Here is a 19,165-nt window from a genome sequence, read left to right as displayed (position 1 = left end):
CTAATTCTGTGAATTAGGCAGATCATGAGAAGAAGGGCAGTGCATCAGTGCTTAGTTTTTGTGGCCCTTTCTTACATGGCCAGGGAAATGCTGACTGCCACTTTGGGGTCAGTCAGCAATTTTTCTCCAGGCCAGTTTGGCAAGGGTTATTGGAGGTTTTTGCCATCTTTTGGACATGGAGTAGGGGTGTGGGGGGAGGTATTTGTGACTCTCCTGCATTGTGAGGGGGTTGGACTAGATGACCCTGAGGTCCCTTCCAATTCTGTTATTCTAAATTCTAGATCCACCAACCACTTCCATTTTCTAACAAAACTGTTACCACAAATTGGTAGAACCAGGTATCTTTTAATTATAATTTAGCAGCTTTTCACTCAGAGTACAAAGAATGCTTTAGAAAAATACGTTTGTTACGAATATCCTGGAGTGTGCAATGTCAACAAGGTCCACAGAGACTGCCAAGAGGCACAGCTGTCTAGAGAGTCACAGCAAGAGCTTGGTGGATGAGTGGGTGGGGAGTGGGGATTAGAGAGCTCATCAGGCCTCTTCGTCACCCCCTTTTCCCACCTTCCAATTTCAAAACTTTCTGAGGAGGACTTTTGTTGCCTTGTCTGAACTTGTGAAAACAAGCACAGTTCTTGCCCAGCAAGAGGTGTAGATTTGCCACAGATTCTGGTGACAGGAACTGTATAAGATCTAGGAGACGATTACAGAAGACCAGTGGAGAAGCTGATGAGGCATCAACAAAATCACTTGTGGCCAGCTTACACATACAGTGGTTGGGAAAACAGGGCCTTTCCATGGACAGCTTCCCCCATCTGTATATCACCCACCTCCCACCTTGGAACGATAGTTAGGGCCTGGTAGTACAGCAGTAATTGGGTCAAAGATCCATCTATGTAAGATGCTCAGTATGGAATTCAAAAATATTTTTGCCAGGCATCTCTAAATAAGTTAGTGTGTGTACAAAGTATGTGTGTGTGTGTGTGGGGGGGGGGAATTAGTGCAGTTTTTAAAGTTGCAAGGAAGTATCTTGCGAGAACTCGCAGGTCCCCCTGCCAGCAACTTTCGTTTGTCAGACCAACATTCAGATTCAGTCCTTCAGCTGGGCAACTTCGTGTAGGTATGCACCCAACAGTTTGACACCTTGAATATAGTTGTACCTGAAAAGACGACAAGATATTAATGTTGAACAAAGTGAGCAGATTCCACCAATTCCAGCATAAACAGGGTACATGTTAATTCATCTGCCAGACTGGAAGGTAGGAGCAGAGCCGTTATTCTGAAAAGCCCATCTTAGGTCTACAGCTTAAAAGTTTCCACAGATTCTTTAAGTGTCTCTTTCCCATGCTTTACCTGTTGAGTTTCTCATTCTGAGAATGGGCTCCATCATCTGCAGATCCAACAGGCAGCAGCATTACGTTCTTGCCTGTCGCTTCTTGGAAGGTTAGCGTGACAGGAATGCTCCCACCTTCTCTGGTCAAGTCTGGCTCCACACCAAATACTTGGAGGCAGAGAGAAAAAAAGAAATGAATTTTCCCCCTTTCCATATCATGCATCCATTGCCACTTAAGGATATTCAACTGAAGAGAGAAAGTGACTGGTGGGTAAGGCCAATTTCCTTATCCTGTGGGAGAAACAATCCTTACAGTTTAAAAAAAAAAGCAAACAATCCATTCACAAGTCTCCCATTGCCACAGCTAGACACCAATGCCCAACTATCCTCCATCAGTCAATTTCTCTTTTCTAATAAACACAAAGCTACATAAAGCTATGTTTTTGTAGGATGTTTTGAAAGTTTTAATTTGATTGTTACGCTCTGTGTTGTGACTTGCCCTGCACTTGTCCATGGGGAGGGTGGGATAGAAGCTGAATAAATTAATACGTGCAAGGAAAATTTCTGCCTCTTTGTGCTCTTCCATTTCTAGAGAGCTGAAAACACCAGAGCATTACTGCTAATGCACTGTACAGTGCTAATCTAAGCCAAGTTACACCATTGACAGCTGTGGTTTTAGAAGGGTCTGATGCTGCTTAAGCTGGCACTGTTAAACACAACTTTCCTCTCATGCCAATGCTTCATCTGAAAACTTTTGCTCCTTAAGCAGCTATATCCTTCACTAAATGACTGCTTTTGAAGGGCTGGTTGTCCACACATGTGGCTGTTTGGGGAAGCAATAATGAAAGAGGTTGCTGAAAAGATTGTACAAGGATAAGTGCCTGAACATATCATAAATCAGCCTAATATAAAGAAGGAAAACCAACCTAATTAAAGTGGAAACAGTAAGAAGCCACTGTTGATATGACAGTTCTCAACCATATGGAAGAAAAATATGGAAGAGAGTTTCCTAACTGACAGAAAACCTTAATCCACTATAAACCTGTGCCAGTCAATAGCAGCAATGGAATCTAGGCCTCTTGCATGGCCTGGCAAATGGGCCTCTTTAATAGTGCTGGTGGATGCATTCCAGTAAGCATCTATCCCCTAGGCCTGTCAGATTGAGACGGATTCCAATACAGGATTTACTAACCTGTTTTCATGGCTCTTCTGCCAGCCATGTAGTGGGGATGGTTGAAATCTGATACCCAAGGTTTTCCACCATGGCCCAGAAAGACTTTGAATTTATTGGGGCTGTGCAGTTCAGCAAACTTTTTGGACAAGTAATCCTGAACCTTGGACAATAAAAAAGCATGACCAGTTAATACAACTGAACTAGAACTAAACTGATGTCCTGTGCTGGAGCACACATCCTTCTTTAGATAGCAAAGGAAGTATCACTTTTCCACCTAGAACACTACCCTTCCTCTCCATTGTCAGATTACGCTCCCCATGTTTTACAGATCAAACTTTTCCCAAGCAGAATAACCTAACCCTGCAAAAACCAAGTACTCCATTTTAATATGTCTGTGGGCTGGGCTGATAGCTGGGGGGGGCACCGTAAAAAGCAAAAACCAGCACAAGTCCGGACAGGTCACAAAACAAGAACTTCATGTGTTCCATTTTCACCCCTCCACCTGCCCTCCATATTAAGCAGGAGGTTATGCTATTACAATAGTTCTCTAAAATTAATGGATATTTAAATTTTTATATGTCAAAAACCTAACAGGTCTACTAATTTCAGAACACAGTTACAAAGATGCCTGAGGACAGTAGCTCACAAATATAAGAATTCTTGTGAAAATAAAAGAGCTTCTCAGTACATGAAGAATATTTAATGACATTTGAGAGTGGAAGATAATTCTATTTAGGAGATGTATGCATTATCCTCTGAGCCACAGAGCTCCAAGCTAACTTCCAATCACCTTCTTTTCAATTCTCACTTAATGGAACACAAGTTCAACAACTGCTAAGCTTTATCAATATTTGGTTAAGACATGACGATAATTTACTTCTAAGCTTCTGCCATTTGAACAACTCAGATCAGCACAGAACTCTGCCGTCTCTTACCCTAAGGAGGAAAAATGGTGGCTGTTTGATCTAGGCAGCTCAAGCAAAAAGATTTAAATCAACCTCCCCTCCCCAAACACCCACCCACCGCCTCCCAGTCCGCACATACCTGCTTGGTTACAGCTTCGGGAGTCATGTCAGGCACCAGCCTTATGGAAAATTTTCCAATAACTTTCCGTGGAATCACAGTTTTGGCACCTGATCCTGAGAAAGCTCCTTCTATTCCATGGAGGGATAAGGATGGGTACCGCCACCTATGCATCAAGACGTCTTTCTGGGGGGTAAGTGAAAATGAAGATATGAGAAGTCAGTCTCCAATGTTCATTTACAGACAGAATGAACTAGGTAGCTGCAAACATGCCAGCCTAAAAGGGTGCAATAAGAAACAGCCTTCTCCACCTTTGCACCTTCTGTTCTTTGGGATTAACACAACCACCACTATCTCCCAGCAGCATACAAGCCTCAGTAATACTTTACAGATGGCAATTATGACCATACCCTTTCCAGTCATATTGCTGTATATCCTTTTCAAACTGATATTTTACAGGTGGAGGAGCCAGAAGATGGGAAAGTATCACACCTTGGTTTCATGAAGCAGTCGTGTGGCTCCAATGTCTTTCGCATACTCCTTCAGATCAAAGTCAATTTTATCATAAAGCTGCTGCTCCTCCTCAGTGAGGGAAGCCACCATATCATAAAGGCCAGGAATCAGGATTTTCCCTCTCTTATCCACTAGTGTTCCTACAGGGCGCAAGAGAAAGCAATATCAGAGTCAAGCCAGGTATCTTAGAATACAGCTCACTAGTAAAGGTAAAGGTAGTAACCTGTGCAAACACTGAGTCATTACCATGAAGTCTCATCATGACGTTTTCTTTGCAGACTTTTTACAGGGTAGTTTGTCATTGCCCTTCCCCAGTCATCTACACTTTACCCACAACAAGTTGGGTACTCATTTTACCAACCTTGGAAGGATGGAAGGCTGAGTCAACCTTGAGCCGGCTACCTGAACCCAGCTTCTGCCAGGATCAAACTCAGGATCTGAGCAGAACTTGGACTGTAGTACTGCAGCTTACCACTCTGTGATACAGTAGCTCACTAGTACCTACAATTTTTTTTGTTTTGATGGACAATGAAATTTCCTTAAAAGACATTTCCATTGTGGCAGTTCAGAAAATGGAGCAGAAAAGACCAGTGCATCATGAGCCACTTTGTCACTGGCATGACTTTCTTAATACAGCAGGGAGCAGAAGTGGGGGGGGGGAAAAATCTCCAGAACATAAGAATCCTGCTCAATCAGACTAGTGGCTCATCTAGACCAGCATCCTGTCTCATACTGTGGCCAACCAGTTCCTCTTCAGGACCAACAATAGGGCATACAGGCCAAGACTTTCCTCTGATGTTGCCTCCTGGCCATGGGTGGAATTCTAGCAGGAGCTCCTTTGCATATTAGGCCACACACCATGATGTAGCCAGTCCCCCAAGAGCTTACAAAAAAACTCTTGGAGGATTGGCCACATCAGAGGGTGTGGCCCAATATGCAAATGAGCTCCTGCTAGAATTCCACCCCTGCTCCTGACACTGATTCAGAGGCTCCCTGCCTCTGAATGTGGAGGTTCCCCTGAGTCACCATGGCTAGTAGCCATCAATAGACTTATCCTCCATGAATCTATCTAATTCCCTTTTAAAGCTAATTATTCCTGTGGCCATCATTATCTCCTCTGGCAGCAAATGCCACATTTTAATCAACCTCTGTGTAAAGCAGTAGTTCCTTTTGTCTGTCCTGAACCTACCGCCCATCATCAAAGTCACTGGATGCCCTCAAGTTTTAGTATTTTGGGAGAGGGAGAAAAATTTGTTTCTCAACTCTCTCCACCCCATGCATAATTTCATAATTCTCTATTACATCCCCTTTTATTTGTCTCTTTTCTAAACTGAAAAGTCCCAGACTGTCCATAAAACTTGCTCAGCAACTTTAAAATAAACTGAAAACTTTAGCAATGATCTTTTCTATGGCTAAGAGCACTGGCTATTGAGCCATCTACCTTACAGCCAATTCTCCCAGGCCTTCTAGGGAACTATATCAATCAATTCAGATTGAATGCAGTGATGGCAGTCACTCCGCTGTGCACTTGCTCCCCATTTTAGTGCCATCCTATGGTCTCTTGGGCAGGCAGGCATTCAAAGACTGAAAATAGAGTGACTCCAAACCACATCATGAAACAGTAAGTTTTGCCTTAAATCTAAAGATCCAAACCAACAGATAGGACTTCAAGGCCCTCCATAATTCTCTTGAATTCTAGGAAACTCAGCTAGAAACTAGTTCCATAATCTGGGGACTATCATCAATCCACAAATTTCCAAAACTGATTTCAGTGAACTGATGAAGATATGGAAGAATACATTCCTTCAAACATCCATAGGCAAGGTAATGGAAAGCATTACAGGTTAGAATACAGCACCTTTAATTTTGCTTTTAAACATGTTGGTAACCAGTCAGGCTCATTCTAAACATTTAAGAAATGCTCCTTCAGCTGATAACAGAAATCAACTCAAGTGTAGCATTCTACATCAACTCTATTTATCACTGAGCTGCCATTTTAGGCAATACAGAAAGCGCATCACTACTCCAACAAGATTCAAGTCCAGTAGCAGGTGACTGGATCCGGCATAGCAGTGGAGATCAAATCCTTTTGATTCAGGAAGGGGTGTGATTGGCAAGCCAGCAGAAGTATCCTGACCACTGCTTCTATCTGAGCCCCGTATCAAAGAGACTGAAAGAGGGTTCAAGAGGCAGTGTATTTTTGAGAAGTTCTGAATATGTTGTTAAGCTCCATCTAGGGCACAATTTTGGTCATAACAGATCTGATTCCCTTCTCCAATATAGAAACCAGAGCTAAACCCACTCTGCCTATTGTTCCACATGCCAAGAACAGTCTCACAATTTGACATGAGCTTACAAGCAAACTATGGAATCCCTCTGTTATAGCCATTTGTTCACAAGATGGATCCAGGCAGCATCAATTCTTCCAAGGCTATGTCAACAGTCACCATAGTTAACATGTTTCTAGTTATTAATTTCTAAGAGATTAGAAATTATCACTGCTGGTTAAGCACAAAGAGTTTCCCCTGTAGAGAACCTTCTAAGTGAGGACAAACTTCAAAGTTTGCAAAATGACCTTCAGGGTTTTTTTTCTTTTTCATTTTCTTCCTGGAGCCAAGAAACATTTGCCACAACTGTCACTTAAGTCAATCTGACAGATTTCCCTTAAGGCAAGAATCAGGGTGAACCACACAGCCATAATTAAGGCTAAGCAATATGCTAGGCTATGCACAAAGGCAGTCCTGGCAACTGCACAATCCTAAACTACTTTAATGCTAGCTCTTAAGAGTGCAGCAGCTGAGCAAAAGCAGATTTAATTTGAGCTCTGTGAGGTAGCAGGTCAAGCTCCAGTGCTGAAACATCCCAGCTCCAGTGACAAAGTGTCTGGAACAAGGGAATACACAAGCAAATTTAGCAGAAGAGCAAGGAGAGCGTAGGTGCCATTTTAATACACACATACTTAAGTTTTAATATAAAATTCTATTAAGACAGACTACATGAGAAGGGTTAAAACAGTAAAGAGGGTGCATACCTAAATGCCTCTAGGTACCAACATTTTGTAACTTCTCAGTGTTGTAGCTGCTCAAACTCAGATGTAGCTAATTTTAATTCTGCTCTAATTTTCTGGTCTAGTTCCAATTTTAGTTCTGTTGTAGCTGTTCAAACTACTCAGGTACAGCTAAACAATTCTGAACAGGCTCAGAGGTTCTTGAATAGTCTTACTGCAGTACAAGAAGGGTTAACTAGATGGTCAAACAAAGGACAAGGATTAAAACTAAGGTGATAGGGCTAACTTAAGCTCTAATGTAACTTTTAAATTTTATTACACCTGTAGCTTCAAGTACTAATACCAGGGGCTAGGGATAGTGAGTTCACAGATAAGGCAGGTTTTTGTAACAGGAAAAGGAAAAACAAAACAAATTGTAGTGAGGGTTTAAATACAGCTAGGGTTTAAAAAACAGAAGGTCAGTTTTAAAGCAAATTGACGTTTACTGCAAATGTCCTGTAGGCACTGAGAAAAAGTGTGCTACTTTTAAAAGCCTATCCATTAAGAGAAAGAATATTTGTGTTTACTTTGATCTTGCAGAAGGACTTCTGTCCTTTCTCCGGCTACCCACATCACTGACAGTAACTTGGGAGTGTCATGTTAAACAATTTTCTTGCCTTTGAACTATAAATAAATCCAATCCCCTCAGTTCCAAGGAAATTTCACTTAAACTACTGGACCAGACCTTACCCATCAAAGCAATCAGGTCGGTCATAGCTTCATGAACAGAGCCACCATATACTCCTGAGTGAAGGTCTTTGTCACTGCATTCCACCTGAAATGTAAGAAACAAAGGCAATTCAACCAGTACCTGTACCTACATGTTAATATCCAAAAATTTAGCTGCCTGTATGGAAATGACTAGTGCTTGCACAGGAGACAACCTTTAAGTTTCTATGCTATTGTGTATGCCACCTTAAGAGCCAGGAGGCACAAGGGAAAATAGCACTGTCCCCTGCAAATAAGGATTTTCTGAAACCAAAGAGGAGGCTCATGTAAGCCTCCTAAATTTATTCAAAGCACCAAGAACTCCTCCAGACAACTAAAGTTCATTTTTTACAAACAAAAACTTGGTCTTGGGGATTCTTTCTATTGCTTAAGCCTGCAAGTTTATTTATCAAATATTTATCTTGCTCCCTTTTCACCTGAGCAGGACTCAGGGTAGCTAACAGCATATAAAATACACCAATAAAAACAATACAAATATTAACAAATTATTTTTAAAATATAAAATGGTTAAAAATCTATCTCCATTAAAATCTATCCACTATCAAGCAGGATAAGATGCCTAAAAAAGCCTTAAAAAGCCCATATAATGCTCTGTGAATAACTTTTCCTGTGGTCACAATTAACTAGCTCTTCGAAATCCACCACAGACTTGCGAAATATGTTAAGCTCAAAAGACACCAGAATAACATCTTGTTAATATATGTGGATGTGCTACGAAGTGTCTACAAAACTGTCTAAACCTAGGCAAGATTTAGCATTTAGCTACCTTCAGCAGTCTTCTGTTCACACAAACCAACTGGAATACCAGCATTCTTAGCTGAAACAGACTCTTGTTATACACAGCTGGAGTACATATAATTTGTAGCTCTTTACCTCTATGAAATAATAGCAGATGCCTCGGAGGCCGTATGTAATGCAGGGCTTCTTCTTTCCCAGCCAGTAGTTATCAGAGATACAAACATAATCCACGTCTTTGAAGAAAGTGTCCTTTTGTGCAAATATCAGCTCATCAAGACCTTCAGAGCCAGATTCTTCCATACCTTCTAAACAAAACTTGACATTCACTGGGATTTCCTGAAGGATCGAAAAGGGAAGCAGGTAACTAAAAATGAACAAAAACCAAACAACTCATGGAAGCAAAAATGCAGCCTAAACCACAGATTAAAGTGCTTTGTAATTCTGCCCTGACCTGAATAGCCCAGGCAAGCCCAAACTCATCAGATCTTGGAAGCTAAACACGGCAGACTCTGGCAAGTACTTTGATGGGAAACCTTCTTGAAATACAAGTTGGGAGGACAGAGGCAGGCTTTATTCAGCCATCTCTCTGAATATCCTCCAGGCCCCCAGTAGGGGTCAGTCACCAGAGGTCGCCATGACTTCCAGGTGCAGACACACACACACAAATATACAAAAATTACTCCGCCCCCCCCAAAAAAGTGCTTTGTAATTCTTTACCTATCCCCACAAACTCTTAAGGTGAGTTGGACAGAGAAAAACACATTCAAGGCTAAATAGAAATTGGCGCCTAGAGTTCCAAAAGTCAAGCCCAACCCTCAAGCATTGTTCCATGCAGACAAATACAAACAATGGAACAAATCAACAGTTACTAGTAGTCAAAGTTTAAAGGTTCAGGAGAATTCAGAATATAAACAGGTCACAAACAATATACGTTAGTTTTAACATTTGCTACCTTAATCAAAGAATAAAAAAAGGTAAAGGTAGTCCCCTGTGCAAGCACCAGTCGTTTCTGACTCTGGGGTGACATCGCATCACAACGTTTTCACAGCAGACTTTTTACAGGGTGGTTTGCCGTTGCCTTCCCCAGTCATCTACACTTTCCCCCCCAGCAAGCTGGGTACTCATTTTATCGACCTCAAAAGGATGGAAGGCTGAGTCAACCTTGAACCGGCTATCTGAACCCAGCTTCCGCCAGGATCACATACTATCAGAAACTAGTAAATAGATTTGCCTTTTTTTTACTACTACCCAAAATGACATTCAGGTGACTTCAGCAAATATTTTGCACATGCTCCCCCATTTTATCCTCACAAAGAACTTTACGGTGATTAGGCTGACAGTGTGTCGCCCAAAGTCACTGAGCAAGTTTTACAGCAGAGTGAGAATCTAAGCCTGGGGTCTTCGAGATCCTAATCCAGTTCTTAGGCCACTACATCCTACGGACTTTTCACAGAGTACTTTTATAATTTTGTCAATGATGGGGTCTGTCAAGGTTAGTCATTTTTTAATTATGGTTTGTCAATCCAGTCTGGCATATTACAAGCCACCTGTGAAGCCTCGCAGCTGCAGAGAAAGGATCATAAGCATGTTCTCAAGCATCGGGCACAATGATGGGAACACACAAAGACCGTCCACGCCATTTTTTTCCTAGATCAACTTAAGTGTGCAATATTGAAACAGGACTTCCCCTTTGCATTCTAAGGCTGAGTTGCACCATTTAAGGCCCCCTCAACAAAGTGCAGCTCTCTTCCAGATTGTCTGACTTTGCATAGACTGCAGGTACTCATTGTTCTGTCCCTTTCCCATCTTTACAGGAAAATCCAAAGGCCAAGCCAAGCCGAACCATTACTATGGTAGATGCATGAGCAAGATGCACATAGCCAGCTTAGCGCAGCTTCACTGCAGTCTTGGAGACTAGTTTTCTGCATAGTGAACAAGCACTCACACAAGTCACAAGAAGGGAGGAGCCACGACTCAGCGGTACAGCATCTGCTTGGCATGCAGAAAGTCCCAGGTTCAATCTCTGATCCCTCCAATTAAAAGGATCAGGTAGTAGGTGATGGGAGAGACCACCAACTTTGATTCTGAAGTGCCACTCCCAGTGAGTAGACAAATATTGACCTTTGATTCAATGTAAGGCAGCTTCGTGTGTTCATCTGACTTTCAGGAGGTTGCTTCATAATGGATTCTTCTGGGTCCAATTATCAAAGTGAGCAGGTTTAATTTTTATCTTCAACAAGACGCACAATGGCTTAGTGCCGAAGTCTAGAGTTTAATGTTTTACAAAGACCGCAAGTTTAACAGAAGAGCGATATACCTGTTTAGTTTGTTGATAAGCCTCTAAGGCATTCAGCCAGGCAAGCACTGGACCTTTGTCATCTGTTGACCCTCGGCCATACAGCTTCCCTACAGCAGCAGAAACAGAAGCAGTGAGAAAGGGGGCAGGGGCTTCTCCCCCCTGGGAGCTCAATCCTTGTTCCTCCTGCACAAGAAAACTTCAGCGCATGGGAAGTTTCTTTTCACATCTTGTCAGCTTTTGTTGTATAAACTAAACCATCTTTTCCCCTAAAATCCTAATCGTGGAAATTATCCTACTTTGGAAACATGCAGTCTGACCACTTGGTCCTGCAAGATGAAGTGATCACCTGATGCATGAATGAGCAGCCAGTGATCAAAAACCACAGACAGAACTGCTGCAAAAAAGGCTTTCCCCTGACTCAGCTGAGCCTGAAAGATGGCCCCTTACCTTGAGATGGCTGATGTGGCCACCTGGATCCATGCCAGGGTAAATTCAAGACTAGTCTACTGTAATGCACTGTATATTGGTCTCCCCTCAAAATTAATTCAGAAACTCTAGGAGATTCAGAATACCATGGTTCAGCTATTCTCAGGTGCTAGATGGAGCACATATATTACTCCTGTTCTCTATTGGCTGCCCATCAGTTACTGGGCTCAATTTAAGGTACTAGCTATCACATACAAAGCCCTTTATGGCCTAGGAACCTCAGATCTAGGAAATCACTTCTCCCCCTATGCTCCACCACAACAGTTTTGCTCATCTGAGCATGGCCTTCTGCACATGCCAACCTGCAAATGGGCACAATCAACAGCTACCAGTACACAAGCCTTCTCGACTGTGGCCCCTACCTTACCTGAGGAGGCCAGGAAGGCTCCCCCTCACATGGCTTTCTGCAAACTTTGCAAAACTGAATTATTAAAGAGGGCTTTTCTACATGAGCAATAGAGTTGCACTGTACTAAACTATTCACAAAGTCACTTATATAAATTAGGGACTGTGGTCTACACCACTGTGTTTCACTTGGTGAAACGAGGGTTTTTTCATCCTTTAATGTGTCATGTTCAGAGTTATATGTTTGCTTCAGTTCTGTTTTTAGATTTTTGATTGGCTCTACAACCCTAATTCTATTGTATTGTTTACTGGTTAACCCCATCCTGTCAATTGTATTGACTCACTCTGTGTAATCCGTCTGGAGTGCAAGCAAGAAAGGCAGCCTATAAATAACATAAGTAACACATGAATGCCTGTTTTGCACCCATTCGTACACAATGTTAGTCAGTGAAGTTACTGCACACATCCAGTTGCGGGTCATCAGCTGACAATACAGAGATGAAGCAGGCCTTTGAGAAAGCATCGAATAAGCTGCTCTTCTCCACCATAAAGAGGACAACTGCGGACCTCTTGGGGAATGTGAGGCATCACATCAGCCTTCCAAATCACTGCAACAGGCACACATGGTACTACAGTCTATGTGGCCAAAAAACCTGTAGGACTGACACAAGTTGATATAGTTTGCAAGACTCACTGGCCAGCATGTTTGTGAAGAAACTGGTGCCTTGCCTCAAAACACTCCCTGTGCCTTGATTCCACAGTACAGGAACCTGAGCAATTGCTGCCCATATACACCCACTGTAGCAGAGGTTTCAGGCCCAATTAAAATGGGATAGCAGGCAAGCAGGACTAACCTGTGTAGAACTGCATACACCCAACAACTTGTTGCCATGGGAGAGAAAGGGAAAGCATTGCAGGGTTGTATAATGGCATGCCAACTGGGGCCCTCAGCTGGAACCCCTGCAATGTCAGCATACCACCTGCACTACCACTATCCCTTGCATGGCATGCGAAGACTGCATGCTCAAGGGAGACAACACAGCTTGAGTGAGATGAGACACACATGCTGCTCTACACAGGTAAATTCTCCTTGCTTCAGCATGACATTTAGCTAGGTGTGCCTCTGAAGTTACATGAAGAGGTCAATGATAGTTACTGCAGCCCAGGGAAAGCAGAATTCAAAAGGTGTGCCTGGCTCACTCTCAAAGTACACTTTCAATTACAAGGAAATCTGTTATTGCTTAATAACTAGAGACCTTGGGTATCAAGCTGTAGCATGTTACAGTTGCTTTAATGCCAGTTTGGAGATACAGGCGTTAGCTTAGTCATCAGCATCTGACTTTAGAGTATCAGCTTATCTGGGACTGTGATGAACAAAAGGGGGAAATCAGGCCCAAAGAGATGCTGAGGCAGCAGGGGGAAAACCCATGGTATCTTCAGCACTTTTCTAATGCTGAAACCAGCAACTGTTATTAAAACAGTCTCCATTTGATATGGGGAGGAGTACATACTGGGGCTGCAGGCCTGATCAAAATACCTGATTAAAAGAGCTGGTTTAAAAAATGCACTTAGCATGCTTATTTGTGAGTGTTCTGATGGTCAGTGGCTACAGATTATTGTGCAAACAGATGACAGAAAGATTTTTCAATGGCAAAGAAAAGTGACAGTCTGGAATGCAGCCCGGTTAGCCCGAAAGAACAAACAGGAAATTAAAGAAGAAACCAAGCATCCTGTTCTCATAAGAGGCAAGGTATGAATTTCCTCTCTGAAAGATATTCAGAGACAATCTGGATATTGAAAGGTGCCTTGCACGTCTTACCATCTTTTTCTACCAGGGTAAAAGGCTCGCTGTCCCAGCCATCGTCTTGTGCTGCAGGTTGAACATCCAGGTGTCCATAAACACAAACTGTTTTCTTGTCAGGATCAGAACCAAGTTTGCCTAGAATTATCGGAGGTAAAGGAATCTCTGAGCCATCTGGAAGCTAGAATTAGAGATGCCATGTTTAGTGTTAAGATGTGGTCCGGGAAGTTTTGCCTTACCAGCAGAGTAACAGTTGCATTACAAATGTCTAAAAACCTGTAAGAACTAAGAGGTGCATTCCTAAAAGCTGCTACAATAAATAGTAGAGCCTTATGGACCATATGGTTTGCTACCTCTCCACTCTTACCTGCTTGGCTCTTCCCAGCACTCAAAACCTAACATATTTTCTTCTACTACTGCAGGTGCATGTACAAAGATATCCAGCTACTGGGTATAGAAATGGAGCAATTTCCACATATTGAATAATGTAAAGAAATATGGTGCTCAAGACTGGAATCCTGGGCTGCCAAGAGAACAAGAATGGACAGGGAGTATTCCAGGGAGGCATTCTCCTCTACCCTGAAATATTGCCTTAATGGGATCACAAGAAGATTGTGAAAAAGCCTCCCCACCTTTGAAAAAACATCTTCTGTTGTCAAATGGGACAACTTAACAACTGCAGCAAAAATTATGTCCACTCAGAACTCAGTACTAATTAATGTACTGGTTCACAATCCATATTTCGTTTTAGATTAGCCTTACAAGCAATGCTCCTTCTAAGCTATGGTGTCTTGTAAACAAAAATTCTACTTTGTGAGCTACTGGCATTAAGGTTGTGAGCATAAATTAGTTTGCTCTGGGGCCATTCTTCCTGAGCTAAGACAGAAATGTGTGAGGTGGAGGCTAAAAAACTGTGCGCTAGCTCACACTAACTCAGCTTAGAGGGAACACTGCTTTCAAGTATGCCAAAGGTTGATGCATTGTGCACATCAGACAAACGAATCCATTAAATGTAAACAAAAACAACTTAATATGCATGTTTAAGATCAGGTAGATCATTATGTGATAGCTGCACAGGTTGCACAATATCAGAAAGTCCTGCTTTCTTCTTCTGGCATTTAGTACACAGCAGAAAGGTTTCCTGCCACAGCTCGTTTGACTGGCTTTAATTCTCAGGGTGCTATTCCACAGAAGCCTCCACTCTAAATCAGTAATCTTGGGTGGGTTGTGGAGCCTTTACAGAGCAGCTTTCTTTGGTTCCTTTAGGGAAAGTGTGCTGATGTTAGTGGCCATGCAATGAGAGCAAGGAGGCAAACTGCTCATTCTTGTATGTGAGCAGAAGAATGATTTTGATTCCCCTCAAAACAAGGGCCTACCAACTCCCATGCCTCCACGTGGGTCCTCAGGGGGAAAAAAACTTTCTCAAAGTTAGAAATGGGGAGGTGGGGAGGCAGGAAGGGGAGGTGGGGAGGCAGGAAGGGGAGGTGGGGAGGCAGGAAGATAAAAAGTCATTAGCAGGACTTTGCTAATTCTCCAAACCAGGTACAAGAAGATGAACGAATGACTTCGATTTAACACAGGTATCCTTGCATTGCACAAATTGTTCTCTAGTTCTCCAGATACTGCTTTCATCAAGCGCAAGTTCCTACCTTCTGTTTCCCAATGTCTATCAGCTCTGTTGTGCCACCCAAACTTTCAATATCTTTGGCTGCAACTTCCATCATCTGTCGGATTTCTCCTCTCTTCTCTGGCCATGCTGATACACTCTGGATTGCCACCCACTTGGCCAGTCTCTAAACACAAGAAATTTAGGCAAAGGGGAGGGGGGTGGAGAGAAAAGAAAATACACTTCATCTTGCATAGCTAGGAGAATTTATTAGTGAACATCTACATAGCATTTTAGTGTGACCACACACTGTAGAACAGGGGCCAAGGCTATGGCTTGCCAAAGGCCATCTAGGGAGGTTAGTGCAGAGGTGAGATTTGAATTGGGAATCTCTCAGATCACAGCTTATTTTCTTAGCCCCTATGCTATACCCGGTGCTTTTTTTTTAAGATACCACTAGATAACAATTTCAGCTTCCCTCTACAAGGAAAACTAAAACTTCTTTGGCTTACTATGCGTGCTTGAGGGGGTTCACTGGATTTAATCCTACTAAAAATACCATCTTTCCTGCCTCCCGCCTCTCAACCCCAGTAGCTCCAAAAAAACTTCTGGAAGCTGGTGCTGGGAATTGTATGGATGAGAAGACATGAGACATGGGGTCCTATAGAGAGGAAGAGAAAATAAGGCAACTCCCCCCGCAGCTTTTTTTCCCAACTACCGTAAGTTTCTATGGATAGACAATGCTCTGTTGGCTCCAATGATTCCCAACATCACTTCCATCCAGTGCTGGTTCTTGGAACCCTTTCAGTGCGTGTCTATTGCAGCATTGTTCTATCTAGTGTAAAACCATTGGAATCTTCTGATCCAAGCAAAGGCTTCCCCCCATTCTGCAAGGAACAGAACCACCAAACACTTCCCATCACCATTCAAGTGTCTCTTGGGCCTGGTACAGCCTTTATGTTCTCAGTTTCTTAACTGGGTTTCAAATCCAGGTTAACCAACATTAGCAAAAGTTGAAATCAGTGTAAATCTTACCCTGGTGCAAGGAAGCAAGCAGTATGTGATCTGGCAGCATTGACAGTGAAAGTTATAGCTGCATTTCATGCCATGACTAAGCAAATTACAAAACGAAAAGACACTAAGAGAAATGGGTGGCTCTGGAAATCAACACTTCAAAGCCCATAAGGATGCAATTCCACCCACTCAGGACAGATGGAAGAGCTCTCTCTCCGCAGTCATTCAAGACAAGTAAAGAGGCAGGTCAATAACTGCATCGCAGCAGTTGTTTCACACTCTATCCTGTTACTTAGGGGAAGACATTCTTACAGCTCCATCACTGCATATGCAGTTGCCTGGCTTCAAGAGGTCTGGTTTTGAGCCAGTGCAGACAAGGCTACTTACCTCCACGTAGAGATCCTGGTGTTTATCAACGTACTCAAAGAGGGTTTCAAGATCCAGTGACATTTTCCGATCAGGATGGTGTGGTTGAAAAATCTAGGAGATGCAGTTAAAAAAAATTGGAGATTTAGATTTCTCTAACTTTTTCTACCATTGAACATGTCAGAGAGACTTCCTTTATACTTTAGAGTCTGTCCCTTTCTAAAATTGCATCACTGCAGTTTCATACAAGTCATGAGGACTTCAGAGATCCAGATAGCTCATTGTGAAATAATTCTGCAAATCACATGAGGGGAGTCAGCAAAGCAAGAAAGCTTGGTCAGCAATCCACTTCAAGTGTTTCAAGTTCTGTGGAAAGCCAAATCACTACATTACATTTAATAGGGGCCAATTTATACAGCCACCCACCAGGCAATCACTATTTCTTGCACAGACTCCACTGCCCTTACTGTGCATGAGGTATCTAAAGAGGGATACCAGCACATCTGCATGTCACAACAAGCTCGTAATCAAAATATATATGTTTCCTTAAGTAGAAAGATTCAGAGTACTCTCATAACAACCATTTTGAAACGTAGGCAGAAGAAAGTTGCTGGTCATGAACACAATGGCTAAGTTATCTGGTCTCAGGTTTCCTGTCTCTTTACGATATACGCTGCTAACTGCCGGCTTGATTCTAAAAACATTTTATTAAAATCTACTGAAGTAAATGAGATTACATTACACATGTGTTACTCTAGGAATTTCTTTTAATAGCCACTACAGCATCACCTCCTTTGAAAACCATCAGCCCAGGGCTTTTACAGGGTAAGTACATAAGTCTTGCTCTTTCCCTGTTTCCACACCAAAAGCCAACCTTGCCTTTGCTTGACATAGCAGCAAAGATTTTTGACGACACTTAGTTGACCAGGTAGCTAGTTCTGATGAAAATTATTTGTGACAAATAAGTAGACAGGCTGAGGAGACCAACGTGCTCCAGCAGCTGCTTGTGCTCCTATATCTCGGATGACTATCCAGGAAAATAAAGTGCCTCCTCTAGATTTGCAGTTATGGCAGGAACAATCTAGCCAATTAGATTTTAGATTCACTTAAAAAGAACTTGGCCTCTCAAAGAAGAGCAGGGCACAAGCTATTCTATTGACTTACTACACTGTAGCATTCACAGCAGAATGTGTGGATGAAGCGATGTATTTGCAAATGCTTGTTACAGAGTAAGGACAACATATTATCCAGTGGCGTGTAGATACAGCTTCAGAATTTAACCCGGAAGACCATACAAACAGCAGGCTATAGGGCAGCAGCTAGTCTGCTAAACCTCCAAATTCAGTATGCAATAACCCTGGATGGATTCTCCATAGTGAATGACACTTAATGAATAGGTTTCTTCATAGTCTGTCTGATAGTGTCTGTTATCACATATCTGATCTGTTCTGGAGGGTCAGCTGAACAATGGCAGCTATTGCTGACTTCATTGTGTAATGTTCTCACCTACGAAGACTTCCTGAGCACTATTTTGTGTACACCTTCAATGGCCAGGTTTACAGAGCTATGGGTAGATTCAACCGGATGGCATACTTGCATAACTGTTATCATGACAGAGGGGAATCTCACAGAAAGTAGTTCCAAATATTACAGCTGGGAATGGCTGCTACATGTAGACCAGGGGTCCCCAGCGCAGTACCTGTGGGCACTATGGCATCTGCCAACACCTTTCCAGATGCCCTCTTTTAGGTGGGGCTACAAGGAGCTTCCCCCCCAGGGCTTCTGATTGGCTGTGCAGATTAAAAGGCATCCTGTTAAACAGAACTTCTGCCCAAAATGTCAAAGAGTTACTATTAGTGGTGTACATAACCTCAATCCCTGACACTGGCTGGTTGGCTCCGGCTCCTGCAGCAGCCAATTTATGAATATGCCTTTGCCAGAACTCCAAAGCTGCCCACAGGCTGGTGACACTGATGCAGGGCACTGATTCATTTTGTGGGGTGTATTACCAGAAAGTAAGCAATACCCAAACCGAATCTCCTGTAAACAAGTAAAGGGCAATAGATGAGACCCGCTGAAGTTGTACGTTTCTGACATGCCTTCCATTTATCTTGCAAAGCAGTTCCAATGCTCCTCTGTACGAGCCCATCCAACCTCGGCAGTATTTTGATTCCTTCCTATAGAGCAGATGGGATCTAACTTGCTTAATGAAAGAGCCACATAAAATAAATGTCAGATGTCTGAGAGCCGCAAGACATGAATGTCAGATGTTTGAGAGCCTCACGTCAGGAAGGAAGGCAGGCAGGCAGGCAAATAGATGGGGGGAGGGTGGAAGAAAGGCGAGGTGGAAAGAAGAAACTTCAACTTTAAATGTATTCTCCAGGCCACCAGCTGGCTTGGAGAAATGATTTAAAGAGAAAAATGTCTTCACCAAGCTGGTAGTGGGGGCTTCAAATGCCACACAATATGTGAGAAAGAGTCACATGTGGCTCCCAAGCCACAGTTTGGCCACCCTCCACGTATAGAGCATATTCTGCACTGGCTGGGCCCTTCAGCGGATATATACCCTTACCCTCTCTCAGAGGCAGCTTAATGTGCACCAAACACTGGCGAATCGGGCCAGCCATGCCCCCCACTCTCGCGTCTCGACGGGGCTCCTAGAGAGACCGGGGCGGAGCTGGCAACATTTTGC

General features: G+C 42.9%; 1 protein-coding gene across 1 annotated transcript; it reads right to left on the bottom strand.

Annotated features, from left to right (window-relative positions):
- Positions 1-325: 325 nt before the first annotated feature.
- CNDP2 (carnosine dipeptidase 2) lies at positions 326-16,623 on the bottom strand. The gene is made up of 11 exons (XM_060244078.1): positions 16,495-16,623; positions 15,137-15,280; positions 13,506-13,668; positions 10,874-10,962; positions 8,692-8,892; positions 7,780-7,864; positions 4,023-4,183; positions 3,552-3,716; positions 2,526-2,667; positions 1,354-1,501; positions 326-1,160 (listed from the first exon to the last, which is right to left on the bottom strand). Exons 1-11 carry the CDS (start codon positions 16,555-16,557, stop codon positions 1,091-1,093), a joined length of 1,431 nt encoding a protein of 476 aa, XP_060100061.1. The 5' UTR covers positions 16,558-16,623; the 3' UTR covers positions 326-1,090.
- Positions 16,624-19,165: the final 2,542 nt, after the last annotated feature.

The sequence above is a fragment of the Heteronotia binoei genome, chromosome 7, assembly GCF_032191835.1.
Source record: "Heteronotia binoei isolate CCM8104 ecotype False Entrance Well chromosome 7, APGP_CSIRO_Hbin_v1, whole genome shotgun sequence".
Lineage (NCBI taxonomy): Eukaryota > Metazoa > Chordata > Lepidosauria > Squamata > Gekkonidae > Heteronotia > Heteronotia binoei.
This window is presented reverse-complemented; position numbering and strand designations above follow the sequence as displayed.